Source organism: Mobula hypostoma, chromosome 12 (genome assembly GCF_963921235.1).
Source record: "Mobula hypostoma chromosome 12, sMobHyp1.1, whole genome shotgun sequence".
NCBI lineage: Eukaryota > Metazoa > Chordata > Chondrichthyes > Myliobatiformes > Myliobatidae > Mobula > Mobula hypostoma.
The window spans coordinates 65,928,388-65,941,202 of record NC_086108.1 but is presented as its reverse complement, the minus strand read 5'-3'; the positions used below and the strand labels follow the sequence as shown (position 1 = coordinate 65,941,202).

At 37.4% G+C, this 12,815-nt stretch overlaps 1 protein-coding gene across 1 annotated transcript; it reads right to left on the bottom strand.

The window, feature by feature from the left end:
- Positions 1-1,773: 1,773 nt before the first annotated feature.
- cmpk (cytidylate kinase) lies at positions 1,774-12,174 on the bottom strand. The gene is made up of 6 exons (XM_063064977.1): positions 11,902-12,174; positions 8,579-8,725; positions 7,495-7,647; positions 3,849-3,925; positions 3,611-3,707; positions 1,774-2,780 (listed from the first exon to the last, which is right to left on the bottom strand). The coding sequence occupies exons 1-6, from the start codon at positions 12,019-12,021 to the stop codon at positions 2,724-2,726; spliced, it is 651 nt and encodes a 216-aa protein (XP_062921047.1). The 5' UTR covers positions 12,022-12,174; the 3' UTR covers positions 1,774-2,723.
- Between the last annotated feature and the right edge of the window lie 641 nt (positions 12,175-12,815).

Genomic DNA, 12,815 nt, shown 5'->3' with positions numbered 1-12,815 from the left:
AGAAGTTAGTCATACCTACAGAAATGGAATGAATTGTAATTATTTAATATTAAATGTCAGCTAATCATAAAATACAAATTGCAAGCACCTTCCAAGCCTTGGCAGCTCAAAATACACATCTGGAGTACATTATTAATTATCTCTTTGTTTCTAATAATATTTACTGCACCTTTGCAAGCAGGAGTCCTTATTTTATTACATTTGAGGAGAATGCTATCAATTATAATAGAAATTCAAATTATGATTTAATTATTTAGTTAATTATTATTTAGAAAAATAACAAAAAGTATACAAAAGCAGACGAATGTTAAATGAAATGAGGTATTCTGGTCATTCTTATATTAAATAAATGGACAAATTTCTCAGAATTCAATGTTCAAACTAGAAGGATTGGAATTAGAGATTCAAGTAAAACTTTTATTTGATGTTCTCAAACACAAATTGATGAAGTACTGAAAATCCTGATATTTAATCGGCATTTGTTACGGAAGGTCAAAATTTAGGTGAATTGTTCTCACAGAATCTTTGCAATAGGAATGTAAATCTGTCACTTTACCAATGGCAGCTGAACTGTTCCATATTTCCAGTGTTTATAATGATTTCCAATGCACAGAACCTGTCTTGATTTTAGAAAATATTCTTTAGCGTCCTCGATATATTTATAACATTTTAACTGGTACTGTACATTGGATTGACATTCCAGCAGGATATTCAATTATTTCAGTTGTGGCCCCACCTAGCCCTCACTGCAATTAGTTATTAGATACTTCATACGCAAAGGGAAGGAGTAAGTGGAAGAACAGTAATGTGGTCAGGACCAGCACTGTGGTATGCAGCATTACTGGAAATCAGAACTTTCATCGTGGAGTGAGGGATGCAGAGAAAAAGAAACAATGGACAATGAGAAAAGCTATGTTTGAAAGATCTCATTGTATGGTGAATGAAATAACAATAGCTGCTTAGATGACAATGCTCCAAAAGAACTGCTGTCCTGCGAGTAAAATGATCCCATACGCCTACTGCAGAAAATACTTTGAGACTATGCTAACTCACATTAGGAAGTGCAAACACGAGGAAATCTGCAGATGCTGGAATTTCAAGCAACACACATAAAAGTTGCTAGTGAACGCAGCAGGCCAGGCAGCATCTATTGGAAGAGGTACAGTCGACGTTTCGGGCCGAGACCCTTCGTCAGGACTAACTGAAAGAACAGCTAGTAAGAGATTTGAAAGGGGGAGGGGGAGGGGGAGATCCGAAATGATAGGAGAAGACAGGAGGGGGAGGGATGGAAACAGGAGCTGGACAGTTGATTGGCAAAAGGGATATGAGAGGATCATGGGACAGGAGGCCCAGGGAGAAGGAAAAGGGGGAGGGGGGGAACCCAGAGGTTGGGCAAGGGGTATAGTGAGAGGGACAGGGGGAGAAAAAGGAGAGAGAGAAAAAGAATGTGTGTATATAAATAAATAAATAACAGATGGGGTACAAGGGACACACACATTCTTTTTCTCCCCCTGTCCCTCTCACTATACCCCTTGCCCATCCTCTGGGTTCCCCCCCTGCCCCTTTTCCTTCTCCCTGGGCCTCCTGTCCCATGATCCTCTCATATCCCTTTTGCCAATCAACTGTCCAGCTCCTGGCTCCATCCCTCCCCCTCCTGTCTTCTCCTATCATTTCGGATCTCCCCCTCCCACTCCCCCTTTTAAATCGCTTACTATCTCTTCTTTCAGTTAGTCCTGACGAAGGGTCTCGGCCCGAAACGTCGACTGTACCTCTTCCAATAGATGCTGCCTGGCCTGCTGCGTTCACCAGCAACTTTTATGTGTGTCACATTAGGAAGTGTCCTATCAAAGTTTCAGAATGGTAGAAAATGACAGTGTTTGTCATCGTTTTTATACAGGATAGTAGTTCAGTTGCTCTGATTTTTCTCACCATTTCAAGATCTAATATTTAGACTTGAAAGATTTCTTTACCAAGATCTTCAACCAACGTAATACCAGCCTGCAAAAAGTTCTCAGCTACCACTTCCAGAGTCAACTCCTTGCCCTCTAAAAATGTTCGACCTGTGGGAAACTATACTGCAATGTACATAAAAATGTTTTGTCATTTTTACACATTAAAAATTCCAATGCATGAATTTACTTTCAAAAGTACACAAATAAATGAACGCGTGCAAATGTGATTTCAATGGTAATTCTTTCTAAATTGGTTGTTCCTCTAGAAAAAAATGTACTTAAGGATTAACGAATAGTATTATTTAACATAATACTTCACTCTCTGTATTTCCTTTAAGTTCTGTCAATATGCATTTAAATTTTAAAATGTGGGGGAAGTTGATACTAAAAATGACAAATTAATTTGCACGAATTAATTTGAAAATATTGAATTGTGCACCCGCTGCATGTCAAATATGATCTCATTTGGTATGAAAACAATCAGTCACAAGTCACTGCATTTCAAGAGCATGTGGATACATCCTTAAGCAAGGACAAATTTCAGATGAACATTTTTACTCTACAAATAACAAATTGAATTTGGAAGAAAATTGTGAAACAAATTTGAAAATGTAGCATGTCTTCATTACACCTTAACAAATAATTTTTACAAAAGTAATGAATGCATCAAAACATAAAATACTTGTACCCAAAAATACAGTAATTTAAAACAAACAAGGATAGAATACAATAGTTACTCTAACTAAGCACAAGCATTAGGTCTATATAACTTCAAATGTTGTCGACTCCATTTTCAGCATCAAAGATTTTCTGAACTTCAACAAAAACCTGAAAAGAAATTAAAGAATAAATTCTCAAAGCTAGCAACATTTTCAATATATTACCCACTAATCATATACAACACTATTTCATCTATAACAGATTTTTAATAGAGGGAAGTTACTATGCCTGAGATAATTGAAAAAAGACTATCTCCAACAAAGCATGCAAGTACTTTTTATTTGAAGATTCTGATGCACAAAAAGTAAATCAATGATTATGGATTCAGAATCCAAATAAGATATTCCCACCACCTCCCTCCCCTATTTATTTTTCTGCTTCCTAATGTGTGGCTTGGGCTGTTACTGTATTGGGTTAGCACACAGAAGTCATGAGTTTAAAAACCATTTAAAATGTTGTAAAACTTCTTGAATCCTCTGGCTTTTAGCTGGCTTATTATTCTTCATGGAAAGGAATCTGTCACCTGTCCTAATCTAAATTAGGTATAATTTGAAACCCTTACAAGTCATGTCAAGGGATACCTTGCAATATCAGAATAATAATTTTCAAGAAAGAACTTCTATTTATTTCCTTTATAGTTTGATTCAAAGGTTGAAGGTTCATTTTATTGTCAAAGTATGCATGTACAATACAACTCTGATATTTGTCTTCTCCAGATAGCCATGCAATACAGAACGACCATGGGAATTAATGAAAGAAAAGACATCATTTTTGGAAAAAGAAATCATTCCAAAAAGTGGGTTATATGGGACAGAGAATGCTCAGCATTTATGAAAAAAGTTATAATTAAAAAGAAACTTCCTAAAACATGTATAATACTTGCTCTATATCGAAGAGTTACTGCATGAAATCTTTTGCTTTGATTACATTTTACACACCTCATCAACACTTTTGGCTCCATCAACTCTTCTTACTTTTCCTTCTTTTGCATATAGTTCAATAATAGGTTTAGTAGACTGCATATAAGTCTGAATCCTGGAGGAGGTACAACAAATAGGTATCAATAGTACGGGAAGATAACTTTAAAAACAAACAGAATAAAAAGAACACAGATAAAATAGGCCTAATAGCCTCTCTCCAATCTGATAATGTTTATAAAACAAATTTAATTTCTACCTTTTCTGCAGACTCGAGATATTATCATCTGTTCTTCCACTACCTTTTCCTCTTTCAAGGCAGCGTTCCATACATATCTTTGGCAAAAGAGAAAAAAAAGATTAATTTTCAGTAATTATTGCTACTGGTTTATTATCGTCAATGCACTGATACCGCAAAAAGTTTTTGTTTGTGTGCCATCCAGTCAGATCAGCCATATACAAGTATAAAAAGAAAAATATAATATACAGAATCTATTAAAAGTAAAAAAAAAAGATACAAAGAAGTGAAACACAACATGTATAAACTCTTCATCTGGACTGGAAGAGAGTTCAGTTTATAGCTCAGTGCTGTAAAAGCTTTATAGCTGATAAAGATAGATGCAGGGAAAAAAGAAGAAAATATTAAACAGGAGACAGGACAGACTAAAACATATTTCTAGAATTCAACCTCCTTTTTTGGAAGAACAAACCCTTGTATCATTATTTTGCACTTCTGAAGTTTTATCATTTAACCTCTCCCACTTCAACTCTATCATACTTACAGTGGAGTAAAGGGAATTACAAAGGATTGAGAGTCCAGCTGGCCAAAATTGATTGGAAGGGGACACTAGTAGAGAGGACAGCAAAACAGCAATGGCTGGAGTTTCTGGAAGCAATTCAGAAGGTGCAGGACAGACACATCCCAAAGCTGAAAGAAGTATTCTATAGGGAGGATAACGCAACCATGGCTGACAAGGGAAATCAAAGACAGCATAAAAGCAAATGAGATGGTATATAACATATCAAAAAACAGTGGAAAGTTAAGGGGATTGGGAAGATTTTAAAAACCAACAGAAGGGAACTAAAAAAAACCATGAGAAAATATGAAATATGAAGGTAAGCAAACCTGTAATATAAAAGAGAAAGCTGGGTTTTTTTTTTCCAGAAAAAAAAAGTAAAAAAAGGCAAGAGTGGATATCAGACCCCTGGAAAATGACGTTGGAGAGGTAGTAATGGGGGACAAAGAAATGGCAGAGGAATTTTAATAATTATTTTGTGTCCTCTTCACTGTAGAAGACACTAGCAGTATTCCAGAAATTTGAGTGTAAGGGGGCAGAAGAGAGTGCAGTTGCTATTACTAAGGAGAACCTGGTTGGGAAGCTGAAACCTCTGAAGGTAGATGAAGCACCTGGACCAGATGGACTCACTCCAGGGTTCTGAAAGAGGTAGTTGAAGAGATTATGAAGGCATTAGTAATTATCTTTCAAAAAAAAAATCACTGGATTCTGGAATGGTTCCAAACTGGAAAACTGCAAATGTAACTCCACTCTTTAAGGGAGGGAAGCAGAAGAAAGGAAATCGTAAGCTAGTTGGCCTGACTTCAGTGATTGAATAGATGTTAGTCCATTATGAAGGATGAGGTTTCAGGAAATTTGGAAGCACATGATAAAATAGGCCAAAGTCAGCATGGTTCCATTGAAGGGATATCTTGCCTCAGAAATCTGTTGGAATTCTTTGAGGAAATAACAAGCAGGATAGACATAAGAGAGTCAGTGGATGCTGTTTACTTGGATTTTCAGCAGACGTTTGACAAGGTGCTGCACATGACACTGCTTAACAGTTAAGAGCTCATGGTATTACAAGAACGGTTATTAGCATGCAGTGTCATTCCTGCGGGCATACATTGCAAATCCAAGAACCATAACAGAATCAATGAAAGACTGCACCCAACAGGACAGACAAGCAATCAATGTGCAAAAGACAAACCGTGCAAATACAAAAAAAGAAATAATAAATAAAAAAGCAATAAATATTGAGAACATGAGGTGAAGAGTCCTTGAAAGTGTGGGAATAGTCCAGTGATAGGGCAAGTGAAGTTGAGTGAAGTTATCCCTTCTGGCTCAAGAGCTTGATGGTTGAAATAACTGTTCCTGAATCTGGTGGTGTGGGTCCTGAGACTTCTGTATGTTCTTCCTGATAGCAGCAATGAGAAGAGAGCATGACCTGGGTGGTGGTGGTCCCTGATGATAGATGCCGCTTTCTTGCGACAGCATTCCATGTAGTTGTGCTCAACGGTGAGGAGGGCTTTATCTGTGATGGACTGGGCCATATCCACTACTTTTTGTAGGATTTTCCATTCAAGAGCATCGGTATTTCCATAACAGGCTGTGATGCTGCCAGTCAATATATTCTCCACTATACATCTATAGAAGTTTATCAAAGTTTTATGCCGAATCTTTGCAAACTCCTAAGGAAGTAGGTGCATTTTGTGCTTTCTTCATAATGTCACTTATGTGTGTGCCCAGGACAGGTCCACATAAATAATAACACTGAGGATTATAGAGTTGCTAACTTTATCCACCTCTGATCCTCCAATGAGGATGCACCATGGACCTTTGGTTTCCTTTTCCTTCAGTCAATAACCAGCTACTTGGTGTTGCTGATATTGAGTAAGAGGTTGTTGTTATGGCACCACTCAGCCAGATTTTCAGTCTCCCTCCTATATGCTGATTCGTCACCACCTTTGATTCGACCTATGACAGTGGCGTTGTCAGCAAACTTGAATATGGAGCTGTGCTTAGCCAGTCATAAGTGTAAAGCGAGTACAGCAGAGGGCTAAGCACACAGCCTTGTGGTGCATCTGTGCAAATGGAGTTTGTGGAGGAGATACTGTTTCTCATCCAAACTGACTGGGGTCTGCAAGTGAAGAAATTGAGGATCCAATCGCAGAAAGAAATATTGAGGCCATGGTCTAAGAGCTTATTGATTAGTGTTGAGGGGATGATGGTACTGAATGCTGAGCTGTAGTCCATAAAAAGCATCCTGATGTATGCACCTTTGCTGTCCAGCTGTTCCAGTGATGAGTGAAGAACCGATGAGATGGCATCTGCTTTGGACCTGTTGCTCCAGTAGGTAAATTGGAGTGAATCTAAGTCACTTCTCAGGCAGGAACTGATATGTTTCATCACCAACCTCTCAAAGCACTTCATCACTATGGATGTTAAGTGCAATTGTACGATAGTCATTGAGGCAGGTCTATAGGTTCCTATGGGGTGGGGGGGGTGGGACGTCTGTAACTAGAGAGCACAGCCATGGAATAGAAGGGTGTCCACTTAGAATAAAGATGAGAAGGAACTTCTTTAGCCAGAGAGTAGTGAATCTGTGGAATTCATTGCTACAGACAGCTGTGGAAGCCAAGTTATTGGGTATATTTAAAGTGGAAATTGATAGGTTCTTGATTAGTCAGGGCATCAAAGGTTACAAGGAGAAGGCAGAAGAATGGGGTTGAGTAGGATAATAAATCAGCCATGATGGAAAGGCGGAGCAGACTCAGTGGCTGAATGGCCTAATTCTATTCCAATGTTTTATGGTCTTATATCTATTTTCTTTTTTCCTTTCCCCATCTCATACATACTTAAAACCTGCTGTAATAGTACTAGTTATGGTTCAAAGGCAAGGTAATCCTTACTTCCACTTCCCTGTTCAATAATGCTACTTGATGTATTAAGTATTAATAATACGTTTTTTTTATTTCAGATATCCAGCATCTGCAAAACCTTGCTAAATTCACTCTCCAGAATTCTACTGCTCATTTTAATAATCAAGGGAAGGCACCAAGGAATGCCAGAAAATATTTAAAACATTCATCCATTGATAAGCAATCAAGCCAATGACTGTTTAGTTACCTCATTGCTGCAGTCAAAGAAAAGGACAAATTTGACATCAACATTACTATTCATTATCCTGTTCCAGCCTTCAAGATTGTCTGTATTTCTAGGAAATCCATCAATAAGAAATTTGTTCTTCGAGGCATCTTCAGCCATTGTGTCATCCATTGCCTGAAAAACAAGCAAGAAATGTAATGCAAACACTTGGCTGGACAATTTTCAAATTCTGATCATAAAGCCACTTCAGAAGCTGGTCATCTGAAATGAGCAAGAACACAAACTTACTTTTGCCATTTTTTCCATAATACCTGGACTACAATGAAAGAGCTGAAATTTAACAGTTTGGATAGTGTGCATTTTATACATTCCCTCAGCTCACTCATCTTTTCAAAGTACTGCTTAAATATCATAAACCAAGACCAGCTCCTGCCCCTTATTAAAATAGTTACAATTCATTAATATTTCAGAACATACTGGATTTTAAAATAACAGTATTTATTAAAAATATATCTTTGCTGTTTCAGATCAGTTTTTCTCAATATTCCTGTTTTTGTTTCTTGTTCTGCAAAACATTTAGAACATTTGCTCAAAAACTATGCTTCTTTCTTCCTGTTTTAATTGTGTGAGAATTCTTCAACATGACTGGCTGCTCAACTAATATGACATTCACCAGGGATAACTCTGCGAACTAACTTCTGTTAGTAATTGAAGTGAAAAAAAAAGGCAAAGCACAGACTGCATTGCTGCTAACACCAGAATTAAGCCATTAATGTTATGCACTTCTAAAATATAGTAACTGTTATACTAAATAGATTTAATGTGGAGAAATTACAAATTTATGTGCTGCATGTATTCAATATACTAAAACAACATGTATTTTTAATTCATCTGGGAAGCCTTCTCAATGCCAAATCTTTGGATTGGAGGCTTTGCAAAACAGAAACCACACCAGTGCACTAAAATAAATCTGCAGTATAACTGAAATGCATAAATACAGCAACTTTGCCACAGATGCCATTGAATCTACAACAGTAAATTATTATTCTAGGAATTCCAAGCCCTGAAACTTTAAACTTCTGTAGGATATTGAAAGGAAGCTTACCCTTTTAAGAAGTTTAATAGTTATCTCCACTGGTACAATTTTTCCTTCCTTTATGTAGTTGTCAATAAGTTCTCCATACTGAGTACCTTCTTTGCTCCGTTCGGCACGAAGTAGATCACCAGCAGAGAAGTGAGTGTATCCATATTTCTGCAGCAAAGTAAAAAATGGTACAGAATGAATTATACTTTATAGCAATTCATACAATTTTCATATGGTTAAAAGATTGCTGACGTCAGCTTCAAATTTTTGTGGTTTTCAACTGAATTATCTGCTAGAAACATTCCATAACTCATGCCTTTCATTCATGATGAATAGCATAAAAATTCAAGACATACCACACTCATGATTCAGTTGTGGTCTAATATTTTCTTACTCTTAGGACAACAGCATGTTTTTCAGAATGTATTCTGCTTAGATATAATCTTAATTTATCACTAAAATGAATCATTTTCCATTATAAACTGGATGCTCTCCTTGGATGTTCCACATGGGAAGCTGAGATCAAGCAAGATTAGACAGCAATTTTAATAATTTTGTTAGAAAGTAAAGACTAAAATGTCTCTGTATTTAAATAGATCCTCTAAAGACATATCTATTCTCATTGTAAATTCCAACAAAATTCTACTCATCTAATTGGCCAGTTCCATAAACAATGGATCAAACCTGTGTAAATGAGTACCCCATAATGCTAAGGAACACCAAAACTATTGTAATAATGTTAAATTTTAATGTTGGTTTGAAATAGAACTTGTAGACTTCACCTTAAAAAAATTGTTTCATATAATGCAGTTTGTTACATTAATTCTTTCAAATTTTGGTAAATGATTGTATTCTACCCATATTCAGTATTCTCTATGCAGAAATGAGAAATGAATTTAGCTGGTCTATTAACTATACCAGAAAAATGAAAAGGTTCTTTCCCCAAAATACAAGTGAATTGGCAGCATTCTGTTAACACCAATTAACAAAAAAAAAGCAAATTCAGTTTTGCTGATAGTATTGTCAGTGTATTTAAGTTAGGAAAAGAGATATGCAGTTACAGATAAGTAAAATATTCTCCAGAAAAGGCACATTTTATCCATTTAATATAAATATTTATCTTACTAATGACTCAAATTCACCAGGTCATCTCTCATAAATTTGGAAACATGTCCATGTCCTAAAATGCTAGTACTTAATGATTCATACACACTTGATTTCAGAAACTCAGCTGACTAGAAATGTGATCAGACTGACAGAAAAGTTTTCACATTCAAATGTCTAACATTCAGAGAAGAATCATCATAGAAAAGTTACAATAAAAAGGCTATTCAGCCCTTGTGTCCATGCTGAGAAAAAAAATGACCTACCCAACTTAATTGCACCTCACAGCACTTACAAAATGTCATAGCCTTCAGCACAGAAACCGGTCATATTAACCACTTCAATTAGCTAAACTGGTTCATAGCCAGCTACACCATGGCAATTCAAGGGTTTGCCTAGACGCTTCCTAAATATTGCTTGAATATCTGCCTCCACTGCCACCTCAAGCAAGCTCAGATTCCAAATACTCCCTTTATGAAAGAAAGTTCCCTCAGATCCCCTCTAAACCAGCTGCCTCCCACCCGAGATTCATACCCTCTCATTTTAGACATCCCCACCAAGAGATAAAAAAGATTTTTATGTTATCCCTTTTAATTTTTGCATCCCTCTATTGTTGTAATTATTTTTATTGCAACTTATAATATTTATGTCTTACACCATCCAGTGCAACAAAAAAAAATCACCGCATATATCCATGACGATAAACCTGATTCTGAGTTCTGTATTCGAGTGCATCTCCACATACATTTTAAGTGTGGTTCGAGTTTTTGACCCTATCACTATTTCAAAGAGTGAGATCCAAAACCCTACCATCCTTCAGCAAAAAATATTTTCCTCATTTCCACTTTAATTCCTCTCCCAAATACTTTAAATATATACCCTCTGATTTTGCCCCCTCTAAGTGTAATCAATCCTTTTTATTTATCCACCTACTTTATGCTTCTAGATTAAATATGTCATTGGCCTCGTCATTTCCAAAAGAGGATAGCTTTTATCCAGTTATTCCTCACAGCTAATATTTTCCAGTCCTGACAACATCTTTGCATATATCCTTAAAAGCCACTCCTGTGCCATCATATTTTCCCTGTAATGTGATAACCTGAACTGTTTGCAGCAATGTGCATGTAATTCTAGCCTAACATCATCACTGTCCTGATATTCTATGCTAAAATTGGTGAAGTGGTTTATTATTGCATCTGCCAAGGTACAATGAATCAACTTTGTGTTGCATGTCATGTATATAGATAATTTCATTAGATCAAATCATTGTTGAAGTAGTACAAAGAACGTTATATAAAGTTACATAGAAAGTACAGTGCAGCATTTTTAACTACACATTGACCTGTTATGCGACCTTTAAGGATCTGTGAATATACACACCAAGGTCCCTACGCCATTCGGTATTCACACATTTACTGTATATTTCTTCACACTGTTACTTCAATGCATTACCCCAAATCACCACACCATTTATATTCTCCAATTGAAAGCGTTTCTCCTCAGTGTAAATCACACAGCTAATTTAGGAATGAAAAGCAAACAAAAAAAAACACCAGATGCTGTAAATCAGCAGATCAGATAGCAACTATGGACAGAAACTGACTTAATTGCATGCAGTGACGCGGAAGATAAAATGTCATAAACCGGAAACTCTCTCTCCAAACAGTGACCTAATGAGTAGTTCCTACATTTCTCGTTTTTTAAAAGATTACCAATATGTTTATTGTTTAAAGACTTTCTTGTTTCTAACTAAATCAGTTCTACATCATACGCCTTTTGGAATTCCACTGACAATAGGTCCCAAATACACCCGCCAATTGTTATTGTTATCTTATACATAAGAAACTCTGAAGACGCTGGAAGTCTTGAGTAACACACACACACACACACAGAAAATGCTGCAGGAATTCCACAAGTCAGGCAGCATCTATGGAGGGGAATAAACAGTGGACGTTTCGGACCGGGACCCCCGCTTCCTGCCACGAAGCCATGTTTAAATGCAATCTGACAGTCCACCTCAGACCTCCAGGGCTTTTACTTTTTAAAAGAGCCTGCCACGCGGGTCCACGTCTAAAGACTTGCTCAGATCTACATACACTCCCCTCCTCAAAAGTAAATCAGTTCAGCCACATGGACCTGCTATTTTCTCCTGGCCGGAGTGATCGGCCCACGGCTTCTCCTAGCGGAGCTGACAGCTCGTCCTCCCTCCTTCCGGCTCCAGTTGTTACCTATCCACCCACCTTGACGATGTTGGTGCACTGGGTCCCTTTGCCGGCTCCCGGCCCACCAAGCACAAAAACCACCTTGGGCTTCATTTGCAGCAGCTTCCGGACTAGAGATCCCAAACAGTTAATGACCATACGACGAGAAGCAACGCGACTCCTCCTCGTTTCTCCCACCGATAAATAGAAACGCTGCTGTTCAAATATACCGTCTACCACCACTCCTCCACGTCCCTGGTCCACAGCCGGGCCGCCTTTTGAGACAACTCACCCGGAGGAACGACTGCTTCCGGGTGTGAGCTGCACGCCTGTAATCTTTGTTCAGTTCGGAGGAAGGGAAGGCTACAACCAGGATATTTTTTGATATTTGCATATGAAATCTAAAGTAATGAGCAAGTTTGCCACCCTTAAAATAAATACAATCTTTATTGTTTAATCCCCAAACGTCCGGGTATTAACTTTCCCGGAACATCAATGAACCTTTTGGATCTTTGAACATCACGTTTTGCTCTTTCCACGCTCCCTCAGCTAAACCTCCGTAACCTTCTTCCTTCTCTCGTTGTTTTGTTTCTAAACTGTCCACTTTAGTCACACTTGTAGTAGAAGATCCCGCTTTATAATTGCAATTTGGGCAAATAAGTTTCTTCTAAGTATCTTATTGCATTACTTATACACTAATTTCCCCCACTTGCGTTCTTATTCACGAATGGGAACATTCTCACTGTATTTATTCTACCAAAACCTTCCACGATTTTAAAGATCTCTTAAGTCCGCCCTCAAGCTTTTCTCAGAAGAAAAGAAATTATAGTTCCTTCATCCCTTCCTGATATGTATAACCACATATGCGGTATCGTAGTTAAAACATATGCCCTGCAGTATCAGATATTTATCATGATGACGGAATCTACGCAATATCAAAGCTCAGAAAAGGT

What these genes read in the sequence shown, in the direction of transcription:
- cmpk (XM_063064977.1), bottom strand. Translation starts at nt 12,021, where the DNA reads ATGGTCATTAACTGTTTGGGATCTCTAGTCCGGAAGCTGCTGCAAATG. An exon ending in AGTGCACCAACATCGTCAAG is followed by an intron (nt 8,726 to 11,901) that starts GTGGGTGGATAG and finishes ACTTTGCTGCAG; the next exon opens with AAATATGGATACACTCACTT. An exon ending in GAGCCAAAAGTGTTGATGAG is followed by an intron (nt 2,781 to 3,610) that starts GTGTGTAAAATG and finishes ATTTCTTTTCAG; the next exon opens with GTTTTTGTTGAAGTTCAGAA.